Source organism: Perna viridis, chromosome 1 (assembly GCF_037379345.1).
Source record: "Perna viridis isolate PV_CMFRI_1.1 ecotype Kerala chromosome 1, ASM3737934v1, whole genome shotgun sequence".
NCBI lineage: Eukaryota > Metazoa > Mollusca > Bivalvia > Mytilida > Mytilidae > Perna > Perna viridis.
The window spans coordinates 52,342,184-52,355,923 of NC_142445.1; the positions used below are offsets into that span (position 1 = coordinate 52,342,184).

At 31.3% G+C, this 13,740-nt stretch overlaps 1 protein-coding gene across 6 annotated transcripts in view; it reads left to right on the top strand.

Moving 5' to 3' along the window:
• LOC148629301 (dystrobrevin beta-like) overlaps positions 1 to 13,406 on the top strand; it is a 72,249-nt gene extending 58,843 nt beyond the window's left edge. For all 6 annotated transcript variants that reach the window (XM_088547675.1, XM_088547649.1, XM_088547639.1 and 3 more), the window contains 5 exons: positions 1,260 to 1,542; positions 2,047 to 2,091; positions 4,584 to 4,758; positions 6,462 to 6,591; positions 9,289 to 13,406. In XM_088547675.1, coding sequence (XP_088403801.1) covers positions 1,260 to 1,542; positions 2,047 to 2,091; positions 4,584 to 4,758; positions 6,462 to 6,591; positions 9,289 to 9,438 — 783 coding nt within the window. In that variant the 3' untranslated portion in view covers positions 9,439 to 13,406. The remainder of the gene's footprint in view (positions 1 to 1,259; positions 1,543 to 2,046; positions 2,092 to 4,583; positions 4,759 to 6,461; positions 6,592 to 9,288) is intronic.
• Positions 13,407 to 13,740: the final 334 nt, after the last annotated feature.

Below are 13,740 nucleotides of genomic sequence, written 5' to 3' on the forward strand. Positions count from 1 at the left end.
GATGATATTATTGTCTAATTTGTACAAAGATTGTATTGTGAATCTCCTTATATTATCCTTGTCTTGCGGAGATTGTCTAATGACTTTATTGGCTAGATATAAACAAGTCAATGGTCTTTCAAAATATCTCTAAGCATTTTTACCATCCTTAATGACTGATGCCTTACTATTGGTGTTGCCTGAGTCTAACAATGGTCATAGAATCCACAGTCATGATTGCAAGGAGTTATCGAAGTCTTTTAAACAAGATTTTTGAAGATGTTAAATTATTTTGCGTTTTCATTTTTTTTGGTTTTTTGGTGTTTTTTTTTCAATGATTTGAAAAAAAATCTGTTAAAATGTAGTGTAAGTATTATTAATCAAAAGGCATTAACTGGTCTGTTGCTTGTTAGTACTTCATGATGTGATATGACAAATACGTGTTCAGTTCAGCATATCTGATATAACCATAATTTAACCTTTGTCGTGCTGAATTGTTCTGGAAAAATGTCTACATTTCGATATTTATTATTAATTGCTCAATGGTACTGATGCTGTTTGTTATATATGTAAGTTAAAGATAGGTGATCACGGTGCTGTGGATGGGGTGAGGAAGTGATTGGAGAGTGGATGGGCTGACTTGGTAAATTGGGTCTGTCACTTGAAATAGATCATTTTTGGCCATTTTTGGCCATTTTTTGCTAGATTTGGGGTTTAACAGGAACAAGACAGGAACCAAAGCACATTGATTCCACTGCCTGTTTGGCGTAAAAAAGGAAGTAGTTAATACAAAGGGTCAACATAGTAATGGTGGTGAGAGACATCATTCTTATTTAGATTCAAGGCAAAATAAAGCACTGTAGATTAATTCTGCTGTGGTGAGGGGGCAAGAAATGAGTTCTACTCCAAAAAAAAAAAATCTCACTTATTTGAGCAGTGGAAACTCGTGACCTCTTTTTTCAGCTCTCAAGTCATTATTTTTTTTAACAAACTCTATATATTTTAAAGCACAGTCACGCTGCTTGCAGATGGAAAGAAATTGTGCTTTCATGAACTAAGATTAACACTGCCAGAACCAATGAAGTGAAAACACGGCCAAGCCAAGATGTATCCTGGCTCAGCACGACAAGGGTTAAGAGTTAACAAGTACATGAATATTTAATAGTGTATCCATCACCATGAGCCACAATTTTCATTAAGTACACAACAATTTCAGTAATTTCCTTACTTTGAATAATTTTATGTTGTTAATTTATAAGTACATGTATCTTCCATTTTAGACAAATCCTACCTCTCCTAGATCAACCTTAAATGGCAGTACAAGGTCACATGTTAGCCAATCACAATCATTTGCTGGACCAATTAGTACCAAGTCAGAATCATCAGTGCCAACCTCCCCTGGAATGGAATCTTCCACTCTGTCTTGTGTTGGTGGGGATGTTATTGAGGCCTTCAGCCAACCAACATCTGCTGATAATGTGCGAATGCTGAGGAATGATTTACTGTGTGCTGCAGATTCTGTTACTAGTGCAATGGGTTCACTGGTAAAGGAACTTAATTCTGGTATGAAGCAGTCATATTTTATTACTTGTTTGCTTGGGTTTTTATTTTAAATGTTACAGGTTCATTTATATTTAAATTATTATTATTATTATACTTTAAATTATTAATAATAATAATTATATTTAAATCCTTTCCAGAAAGTTTAATCTCTCTTCTAATGCATTTAATTCATAAAAAAATTGATAACCACTGTTTTGATAGTGTTAGGTAATGCTTAGGCTATGGAAGTTAAGTTAAGAATAGTCACCAAAAGGTTTTATGCAGTGAAGTTTATCTAGTGAACTACCTAAGCTTTGTTTGGCAGCCCCCTTATCTACTGTATTATGACCTTAATTGAGAATCAATAGACAGCTAATCTTGCCTAAAATCACTATTTACTGAAGAATCATTGTTGTACTGTATTGTCCAGAGGGACAGTATCTGTCTGTGATCAGTCTGACAAGGTGCTTGATGAAAATAAGTTCAGTTTCTTTCCTAAGGTAGAAATCATTTTCTTTTATTCAGAACAAAGCTGTAGTGAAGATGAAGATGACACGAGAGAAGCAGAAGGTAGGTATTACAATCATGTGACTTGGTCATCATGTGATTTGAAGGAGTTGAGCAATACTTAAAATTAAAACAATTTTAAACTTAAGCCCTTTGGCACTGAAGATGTTTTTAGGCTTAGGCAAATGTTTGTTTTGCAGAGGCTCTAAATGAATTCCTAGGAGCCTGATATGGTGTACATAAAACATGATGCATTTAAACAGGTTTTAATTTTTCTCAGGGTTTAGATTGTGAGGGATGTTTAGTTTACTTGGAGCTAGGTTGAAAAAGGTTATAGTTTACTCACCGATAGGATATGATTGTTTTTAGCTTCCTCACCGATGGGATTCGATTGTTGTTAGTTTCCTTACCGATGGGATTCAGTTGTTTTTAGTTTCCTCACAGATGGGATATGATTGTTTTTAGTTTCCTCACAGATGGGATTCTATTGTTTTTAGTTTACTCAGAGTAAGGTTTAGGATGGTAGTAGTTTACTTGATTGTCAGTTTTAAGTTTACCCAAGATATGGATTTTAGATTTTAGTGATCAAAGTCTTTGGTTTTGACAGGTTTTCAGGTAAACCATGATAAAATCACCTTCAGTTGTCATCAGTATAAAGCATACTGATTAAATGGTGATACATATACAGATATAGTGCATTGAATGATCTGGAATATCTCAGATAGTAAATGTAGGAGTTTGTGATAATCACTGAATAATACAAACTTTTAAAGAGTTTTGACCTATCAGATCTTTTACTTGTAATCAGGGACTTTAAAATGGGAATAATAGTTTCCCCATGGATGTATCATATATGGTATTTCCATTCATAATTAAAGCAAGTTCATCTCAATTCACAGTGTTTTGAAACCTGTATATGCCAAAATAATTGCCTTCAAAATGTTTGAGTTTGCTTCTTACTGGAATACAGAGGAATCTATTGACCCACAAACCATGAATTCAAATACCCAAAGAAATGTTTTATTTCTTCTTTCCATGAAAATTTATACCCTGAAAATTAAATGAAACCACAGTTAACCAGAATATTCCAGCATAAAGAGTGGCTTGACCCCCTGTGACCCCTTAATCCACCAATGGAAAAACCTACAGTGAAGATGCTGAAGCATTAGTGTAGCACAGATTTGAATGATTTTATGCATATACACATCCCGTCATTGTCCATTGACTGAACTGAAGTACAAAAAAAATAGTAAATGTCATAGTATGCTTAATGTGATTATCAAAGTGAGTTAGTTATTCATAGTTCCTTCTTTCTAAATGGCATAAAGAAAGTTATTGTCTAATACTGAGTCAATTTACCCGACCGGTGCACCTGGTCCATTTCCCCAGTTTGTAGTTGAGACCAAGTGGCTCTTTTACTTTTGTTACTTTGCATGTATTGTTTTAGTTACTTTATCTTCTTTGTTGTGTTTGTCTGTTTTCCATGTCTGGTCTTTGTTCTTGGATTACATTCTTTTGATTTCCACCAGAATCTTGGTTCCCTTGATTACTCTTTGTCACAGAGGAGACATTTTTTTTTCTTTATGATAGTAGGTCATTTGTCTGTTTAATTATCGAAACTTAGCTGTAAACATATATATAGTATGGTTGAGTTTTCAAATAAGTTTCTTTACCAGTGACTATTAAATTTATCAGATATAATCTAGGCTTCCTTTCAGCAATAAGTTATCATGGTTTAAATGTTTTAAGCTGTGATGTTCTAAATTATGCTTTGAGTATTTTGAAAGATAAGATTTTAAGACTAATAGTCCCCATTGATTAGTTGACATTAAACAACTTCCAATTCTTTGGTATTTCGGACAGATAAATCGCATTTATAAAATAAGAAAAAAAAAGACTTAGCAGTTCAAATTTTTGATGTAATACCAGTATATTACCTTTAAATGTAAAACCCACACATTCAGTGCTAGATTATGCTCTAAGGTACACCTCTGTGTTGACATAAGCTTGTCTATGTATTGAATTCTGTAACTTGATGACCATAAAGGTAGTAAAAGTTTCCGAGTATGATATAATATTGTCAGCTCAAAATCAATTAAATTATTTACATGGTAAATTCAGTCTCCTTGGTACAGTACTGTAGATGATTTACAATATGCCACATGCTGAGGTTGTTTTATACTGATATGTTTGTTTATCTTAAATTATCCTAGTTATTTTTTGTTCCCCTTATTCATGTTGATGTGAAATTCCAGGATGTGAATATTTGCAATACTATAAATTTCTGTTTTATTTTATTATTTTTTTTTATGGTGGTTTATGGGTATTGCTAAAATTTCTGTGTCAGTCATTTACCAAATTAAATGGGAAATATATGAATTATAGATCAAATTTACTCTAAGTGGTATGCTACAAAAGGCAACTATTATTGTCTTTGGGATTTGTGTTCAGTTTCTTGAAATGGTTTGCATGTAGAAACTTATGAAAAAATTCTATGAAAAAAAGTTGTTTTTTAAGTATAAATTTGATAAATCTTTGTTATTTTGATTGCACAGCTAATGTAGAGTTAGCAGATGCTTATGTTACTAAGACCCAGGAAGATATGGATAATTGGCAGCAGGAAGTACTAAAGAGATTGGACCAGGAACAAGATTTTATAGCTAAACTCAGGAAGAGGAGACAGCATAGTAACTGTAGCAGTGCCAATCATAGTGATAATGAAAATGATAAGTAAGTATCCATACCCCTGAAACTTCAGGATCATGACCAAAGTATAGAATTAGAATATAACTCAAATAGGTATGGTGTATATGTGAAAGAGATGACAACCCCACCAGGATGAAAATGTCAGCCTACACATGTTCTCCTTTTTAAACAATATGTTTTTATCAGAAATTAACTGTACAATAGGTGCTCTCAATCTTATTTTCTGGGCAGACTTAGTTGGCAATTTCTGCGAGGTAAATGCAACACCATATTTTAAAACTCCGGCAGTTTTCAACCAATTCTTATGGGAAAGTGTTGCAGTACCAACTGAGCTTGCTTAGAAAATTAGCAGGAAAGGTTCAGTATTGTATACTTCTATTGGATACATATTTTAGTATTGAAATGATTCTAATATTGGATTACCCATTTACCCATGGTTGTGAAAAACAAGCTTGCTTTTATATTAGACTCTACTCTAGCAGTTCCAGATAATGACAGCCTTCTTATCTGTGATTATGACAGCCTTATTATCAGTGATAATGACAGCCTTTTTATCAGTGATAATGTCTTTTCCTCAGCATTATAAATATTGATACGTAACAGATAACAATTATCACTATATTTATTGCTCACTGTTAATTGAGATAATTTAAAGAAACAAGCATTTATCACATTCATAAACTGAAAAATGAATGATATGTGAACAAATTTATACTATACACAAAAAGGCAAAAATAGTTCATGTGAAATTTATTCCATTTATGTGAAATTCACATAAAACTGACATGAAATTAAGTGATTTGGATGTAAAATTTACCTCACACATTTTCTATGTGAAGGCCTGATTCACATAAATTTCACTAAAACTGTTGCAAAATAGATATTATTCAGATAACAGTGATTTATGGAATGTTCCAAGTGTAAAAAAATTTGATAATTCTCACTTTGAAATAAATTAAGTAATTTCACTTTTGGGCTCATAACATTTTATCTTTTGCCAAAATGTTACAACACGAATGTCAATCTGCTGTTCACGAAATTTAAAATTCATGTTGAAACTACAATGAATAATGGAGGAAATCTATGTAATAAATAGGATAATCCATTGGTTATCGTAAGTAACCAAAATATGTTCACTCGTGCCAAGAACGTGTTAAGAACAAATTAAGGCATTTTTCAGCACTTGTTATCATATTGTAGTTATTCAATCTTTCCAATTATTTATCCTTTTAATACAAGTGAAAATTATGTCAAAATATTTTGCCTGTAGACCTGAGTATATAATCATAGGATGTTTTTCTAAAAGTTAAATCCAAGTACATTTGAAATAAATCCATTCAGCACATTGACAATTCATCATGAATGGAGTTATAGGCACAATTCTATAAGGGTCACCTAAAAAATATTTTTTTAATGTCAACTTCTTAACCTAAAACTGAAATCTTATTTGAGTTTCATTACCTATTTTTCTACTGTTTTACAATCTTCTGAATGATTTCAGTCAAAGCCAGATGTAAAGTAAAGTAAATTAGAAATGAGAATAAGATTTTATTGCCTTATAAAATAGGACAAAATGATCACATCATGACAGTATCTATAATGGCGGACACATGTACAACCAAATACAAAAGTTTTCCACTCTTAGCAGATAATCTTTTATAAACCACATAAAAACTAATGCTCAGCGGAGAAACATGCTGAAACCTGGTTGTATCTGTATGTTACAGTTCTATACCAATGGATATGAACTCCTCCTATGTTAGAACAGATGACAGCAGTGTAGTTACAGACAATGATAGTATTGTTAAAAGTGACTGTGATGAAGATGATGCTGAACTTTATGATAATCATCCAAAGGTTTGTTTCGTTTACATTGTACATGTAGTAGATGAAATGTATAATAGATAACTTAGTCAAATTATTTAAACCTGTTTACTTCACTGAAATCAGATAAAATATGCTCAGGCTAAATACTTCTTTCATTGACAGTTTTCAGAGGTATGTTTTTTACCTGCAGGAGGAACTGAGAAAACAGCTCTATTAGCCACTCAACTCTATCTGACCATCTGTCTTTCTTAGGGGATACTTAACTTTGTGTAATCTGTAAATCAAAAAGTATTGAACCAATATTTTTCAGACTTTGCACAATTTTTATGTACATGATAAAAGAAGTGCACCTCCTTTTATGGATGAATATTTATTATATCTGATATGAATTTCTGCTTATCAAACTTATCTTTTTGCTGTCATAAGTACATACTTTTAGTAATCTAAAATTGTATACATAGTGAAGATATTTGTGCTGATAAACATATGATGGTGACACCCCTTCAGACATGTTATCTGTCCTGTCTGTAATAAAAACCAATTCTTTGTATTCCATATTAAGGTCTGATTGTCCCAAAATACTTTAATTAGCCATGATTATCACTATAATTATCTAAATTAGCTACTAGTATTTTACCCATGTTGCAGAAACTGCTTAGTCATGGTAATAAATTAATGAGGTCATCACCACCTAATTCATAATCTGATAGAAATTTGTTAAACATATTGTTACATAGTTTTTGTGACCATTACTGTGATTAAAATTGTAAATCAAATGCCATGTAATGCTGGAAAGCATGAAGGAAATGAGGAATGTTGTCAATTGATGATTCTGAACACCTATATCATGCTATTGAGTTATTCTAGCATGATTTAATTTCAGAAGTAACATGGTTTCTGATTGGATGAAAAATTCTGTTTGCCATCTCATAAACCAAATTTTGTAATGTCTGTGACATCATCAAACATAATAATTCACTTGCTGAATTTGGGTACTTAAATTAAATAATAAGTAATGACAGTTATATTTTTTTCAGTTTATTTGAAATAAACTCAATGCCTGTGGTACACACTATATAATACGCAGGTTATTTGGTTTGCATCACATACAAAAACAAAACAATCCTTAAATAAAGATGAAATGTTATGAACCAACCAAATCTGATGCATCTTTTTTATTCTGTTTACTGATATAACCAAAAATGCATTTCCAGGCATTCATGTTAATGTAGAAAGTTTCATGCAATTGATGTGGTTCAATAAACAAGGGTTGTTGTTATAAACAAAGTATCAAAGCAAATAAGTAAACAAAATATAAAAATCAAAAAGAAAATGATTATTTTATAAAGTGCAATTGGAGATGACTCAATTTCTTCTTGATTAAAGATTATCACTTGGCCTACAAATATGTGACTATAGACCTCACCAAAAACAGGTTTCCTGTAATAAATCTGGATTCTGTTCCCTTCGTGGGTGAAATATCATACATATTTTTATGATTTTTCTTTCTTAATTTCAACACATTAAAAGCAATATTTTATTCCAAATAAATTTTGTAGAACATTTGTAAAGTAATTTTAATTTTAACCTTAGTGTCTGTTCAGTAAGACATACTAGTGCTACTTATAGTGCTATAAGGTCAGACATAACATTTACTCAATACTGTGTCAAATACTTAATTAAGATCAAAGCTAAGATGTGTATCAAGCTTGGATATAGTATAAAATAGGAGATGTGGTATGATTGCCAATGAGGCAGTCATCCACCAAAAACCAAGTAAAAAACAACTAATCTTCTACAAGTCACCACACAATCTTTAATTAGGGGCAAAACCCATACCATAAAGCAAGCTGTAAAAGGCCCCAAAATAAATGAAGCAAAAAAAGAAAATTAACTGATATATAGAAAAAAGTTAAACAATAAAAGGATCTTAAAAATCTGGTGAATTTGGATACAAACATTTTAATAAATAAGACAAAAGGCAACAAGCTGTATCTACCTCAACAGAGTATTTGCTTTTTCTGTAAGCTAGTTGAAAATTCAAATTCAACTGATAAGCAATTCCTTGTTTACTCTAGTGAGAATATATTTTATAAAATGTCTAAGTAAAACAAGGTGTCTAAACTTGCCTTAAAGACTCAGGCTTCCACATCTGCAGAAGTTCCAAGCTACACACATGGAGTAAACACTGATGACTTCATGGCCTCATTTGATCTAATCTGGTTTCCTGGTCTATATCATAAGCAACCCTAGGATCGCTAAAAATATAGACTCAGGTCACCAGTGACGGATATGCAAAATATATGAGTAAATTGTCGTTTATGAAATAAAGTAAAAACCAAGATGAAATTATTTAAAATACCTTATTCATTGTGCATTTGTATCAATAGGTAATCTAAGTAATTTGAAAGAAATATTTAAACATTGCTTTTTTAAATTTGAAAATTAGAAGGTATAAAATAAATAAAATAACATCATATCCACTCAGCCAATCAAAAGACATAAGATGTCACTGGTGACCTGGGGTCATATTTGAGAAAAACTTGTGGAACGAAAATATTACCCGGGCTGCCAGGTTACATTTTATCTTATTCCTTACTGCATATGTCATTTCAAAATCAATGCATGTCACTTCCAACAGAACAATTTGACCCATTCATGTTTCGGAGTATCTACATATATAGGATGTCCTTGTAATTAATCAAGTTATTCCACATCTGTTTGTAGGAACTACCTTCAAGAATGACATCCAGTAATTTTTCTACAGATGAAGAGAGCTTTCTGCATTCAGATGCAGAGTCCTACATTAGAACAGATGATGAGGACAATGAAAATAATGACTGGGAAGAGTCAATGAAACGTTGGGCAAATAGATGAAAGTGTGTCAAAAAACAATCACTAGAAATTATATCCTGAACCCCCTGTGGTAGTATGCATAGAACTGCATGTTTATGTAGCCATTGTGTTCAGTCAGGAAACTCGTGATAATCATGTGACAAGGGAAAGTCCCATTCATCAGATATGCTAATTCCATAATGTAAAGAATGCCATGCCATCAATAGTTCATCTACTAGTAAGCTACAGTGGTAACCACCATTATCAAACAAGCCTATAAAGAAATTTTGCTATGCTGTTTTTTTGTATATTGAGATAAGCTACAGCCATGACATAAATGCTTAATTTTTTAACAAGCAAATCTGAGGTTTATAGAGATGAACATTGTAATGTGCCTCTTAAAATGGAAAATCCAAACATGAACTTATGGATTCAACCACTTTAATATTTTTTCATTATTGGACGTTAGATTTGGGACAATAAAGCCAACTGTATTAATATAAGTGACAGTAGTGTTCATTAAAAATTTGATATTTAACAACCAGTTTACTCCTTGCACTAAAAAAAGTTCTATGGAATGATATCATGTTCTAAACTGATTGGGCCTATGAATTATCAATGCAATATGTATTTAAATGATAGAATAACATATTTGAGGTACTATTTTATTACTCTTTTAGAACAGTTGCTGATACAGATTTCTTACCTTTTGTCTGAGAAGCCATATTTGGTTTTTTAAGCAGTTTTTTCTTCTTTGAGCGGAAATTAGTTTCAATTACAATCTGCCCTCTCCTTCTTTGATCGTTAACTTTTTCAGACAGAAGCCAATTAGGACTTCCAAAGTTACAAAAATTGGAAGTCCCAATGATTTTTCAGTGGCCCGAAAAAAGTTTGAAATTATATGAAAACATTTTCTTTTTAAAGTCCTAAATCATCCCAACAATAAACAGAACACTACAACACCCCAAATTTTTGGAAGTCCATTGGGCTTCCTAAGAACTAAATTTTAGGGGCCCTAGGCAGATTTTAGGGGCCTGGGCCACCGGGCCTCTGGCTAAATTTGAAGACTGTGATCTTGTATCTAGTTTGAATTCAACTTTATTTTGTCCTCATAATAAACTTTCTTTCTAGTACCCAAATTCTCTAAGTAGAACTTGTATTCATAATTATTCCTTGTTTATTCAATATGTTTTTCTTGTAATTTTTTTTATACGTTTGTTTTGGGTTAATTTGAATTATAATTAATATATCCTCATATCTTCTAATAGATTCATGTAAATAAATACATTCAATAGGATATTGATTCACTGAGGATGATCATTTTGATCTTTTTAACCTCCAGATTTTTTATACTTTATTTCATAGATATGTAGTAACTAAAAGTACAGAGCGGGATCAAAACACTTTGAAAATGCAGGGTGCCAGCTGCGATTCCTCAGAAAAAGGGGGGTGCTAATACATTATTTACCTTTTTTTGTCATTTTACATATGAAAATGACACATTTTCCAATAGTAGGGGGCAACTCCTGCATCTGCCACTGATGTATGAAGTCCCTTTGATCACAGGTTGTGTTGTCCTGGTTGTGATATACCATACCTGCCTTTTTTCTTTCTTACATGGTTTATCTCCCCTTACACAGTTAAACCAATATTTATTTTCCTTTATACATAGACAATGACTGTTAAGCTAAGACCATAAGGTGTTCTTTAATGAATAACAAGTTTTTATCATTTGTTTCTATCTCTTTTTGGCTTTGAGTAGGCTGTAAGTCAGAATTTTTTTTTATTGAAAATTCCAAATCAAAAAAACAACTCCATCTGATATCTGGAAACAAGAAAATTTCAATGATAATTTTGCTTATTTGAAGAATTACCTAAAATACTAAAAATAAATGCACACAATATTCTTTTGTGAATATTTTAAAAGTTATTAAGTTTAATTTAGAACAAGTATTAGAAAGAACACTCACTGAATGGACTGAGAGAAGATTTTTCAGGGGGAATAGTCTTATATAAATCATTTTATTCTCATTGGTGTGTAGGCCAGGTTTTCCTTGAATTTGTGCTTGATAATCCCTTAATTTACATACATCTTACAGTAAAAGTAGGTTTTATTGTTTTTATTTTATACTATATGTATTCTAAGTCAGGAAATCAAATTGTTTATTTAGAAGATTTACATTAGATACTTCCCACCTGTTTATACTTTATATAGTCATTATTCATATGATGCTAGTCTATAATGATATGTTACGTTGAGATTATTGTATGATTGAATAGGTTGTATATTTGAACAAAGTTTTCCTTTTGAACAATTCAGTATTATATTATGTATGTAAATGGGTTCAAATAGAAAGTTCATGTTTTTTGTGATTTTGCTGGTAGCCATTTTGTATGTTTTAATTATAACAAATTGATAATATTGTTTTCTAGACAATTTAGTATTGCTATTAACATCAGCATGATTTTTAGAACAATGTACAAAGCAACTAAAATTTAAATTTCAAGATTTAATCATATTTGAAACCTCCAAAGTTATGAACTTATTTTTGTTTTTGTATAAATCTCTTCAGGCAAGCTAAGGTATAAAATGATCAGAGTATCCATTTACTGTCATACCAACCTCCACCAAATTTTTTGTGACAATTATTGGTTGTTGATTCCTCCTTAATCATGTGATAGCTTTTTCTGAAACTGTAAAGTATGGTGTTTGCACCAGCTATTTGGATTTTTTTATCTCAGTAAAATGAGGGTTTCCATTAGTAAAACATGAACTTTGACAGTGACTCAAATAGTTAATCTGGCATTTTTCAATTATACCCATATTTCCTAAGCCACTTCCAGGAAAAATAACGGAAACTTTTATGGTATAATAATTAAGTAATGCTGTTGTGCACCAGTTAATTTGACCTTTAATCAGAATCATTTCAGAAGTCTAAAGAAATTTGAATGAAAATTTCTTGGAGTGCTATTGTTCACCAACTTGAAGTGCATTGAATGTTTAAACTACCAATTATAATTAGTTATGGGTTAGTTTTGAAACTTGTGATCACATGGAATTTTTACAAAGTACACAGGCAAAATTATTTCACATGATTTTCACCTGAATTGAGCAAATAAACTAAGTGACAGAGATCACGTGAAATTCGGGTGAATGGAGCATGTGAAATTTGCATGAAATGTTCACATGATATTCTAGTTTAGTGAATTTCACATGAAAATCATGTCAATTTCATGTGAATTTCACGTGAATTTCATGTGAAGCTCGATTAATATATACATTGCATAGAGGCATGTGGGGTTTTCCTTGTGAGCTACGTTAAACTTCAAATAATCTCGATAATTTTTTTTTCTTTTTCCACTTAATTGGAATGAAAATGGTTAGAAATTTAACTTTTTGGAATGTTTTAAGTTAAGGCAAAGTTATTCAAAAACAAACTTTTGGATAATTTACACTGCTTCACATGTGATGACACAAAATCTGTCCAAAAGGTGATTATTTTGAATAACTTAGTCCAAATTAAAAACCATTAATTGGCAAAAATTCATTGTAAGATTCATTATTTACACTATAAACAATAATTTAACATTAATACAGTGGACATTTTTCATCATGTCATATTTGATTGTTAACATGTCATTCAGTATATAATTACTTGTCTTAATCAGTATTTCATCAGTTTATCTCAAAACAAATCAGTTTTACTGAATCGTTACTTATGAAGCACTAAGGGAAGAATTTTTCATTCATTTTTATTCTAATTTCGTGTATTTTTATCTAATATGATGTTTGGGAGACAGAGAAAAGTATTAAATAAAATTGTTTTTTACATGACATGCTTTGTTATTGCTTTCTTGTATTGCAATTTGCTATATAGATATGAGTGCTTATTATTTTATACCAGAATTGTTAATTATTTGTTGGCAGGTTAGATATATAAAGCCATTTCATACTATAGACTGTATATACAAACTTGTGATATACTAAAGAATCTAAAGTCTTGTGAAAATTGTTGTTTTTGATTTTCTGGGTACATGCCTATCTCTTACACACTTTCACATAAAAATCACAAGGTTAATGAAAAGTGTAACTATAAAGCATAATGTATCTACTCTGAATCCTTACTTAACTATTAGTCATATTGTTTATTTATGTGTACATTATGTACTATATTTATGTAGTCCATTTTCTATGAGATTTCTAAATCAAACTTTCAAAGTGGGGAGGGGGGGGGGTAAATAGCGATAGGGATGTGTAGTTCAGTTATGCAGAGAGTTTCCCTTCTGTTATCTGCATCTACACCTAAATCACTGAATAAAATTTAATGTAACTTTCGAATAATC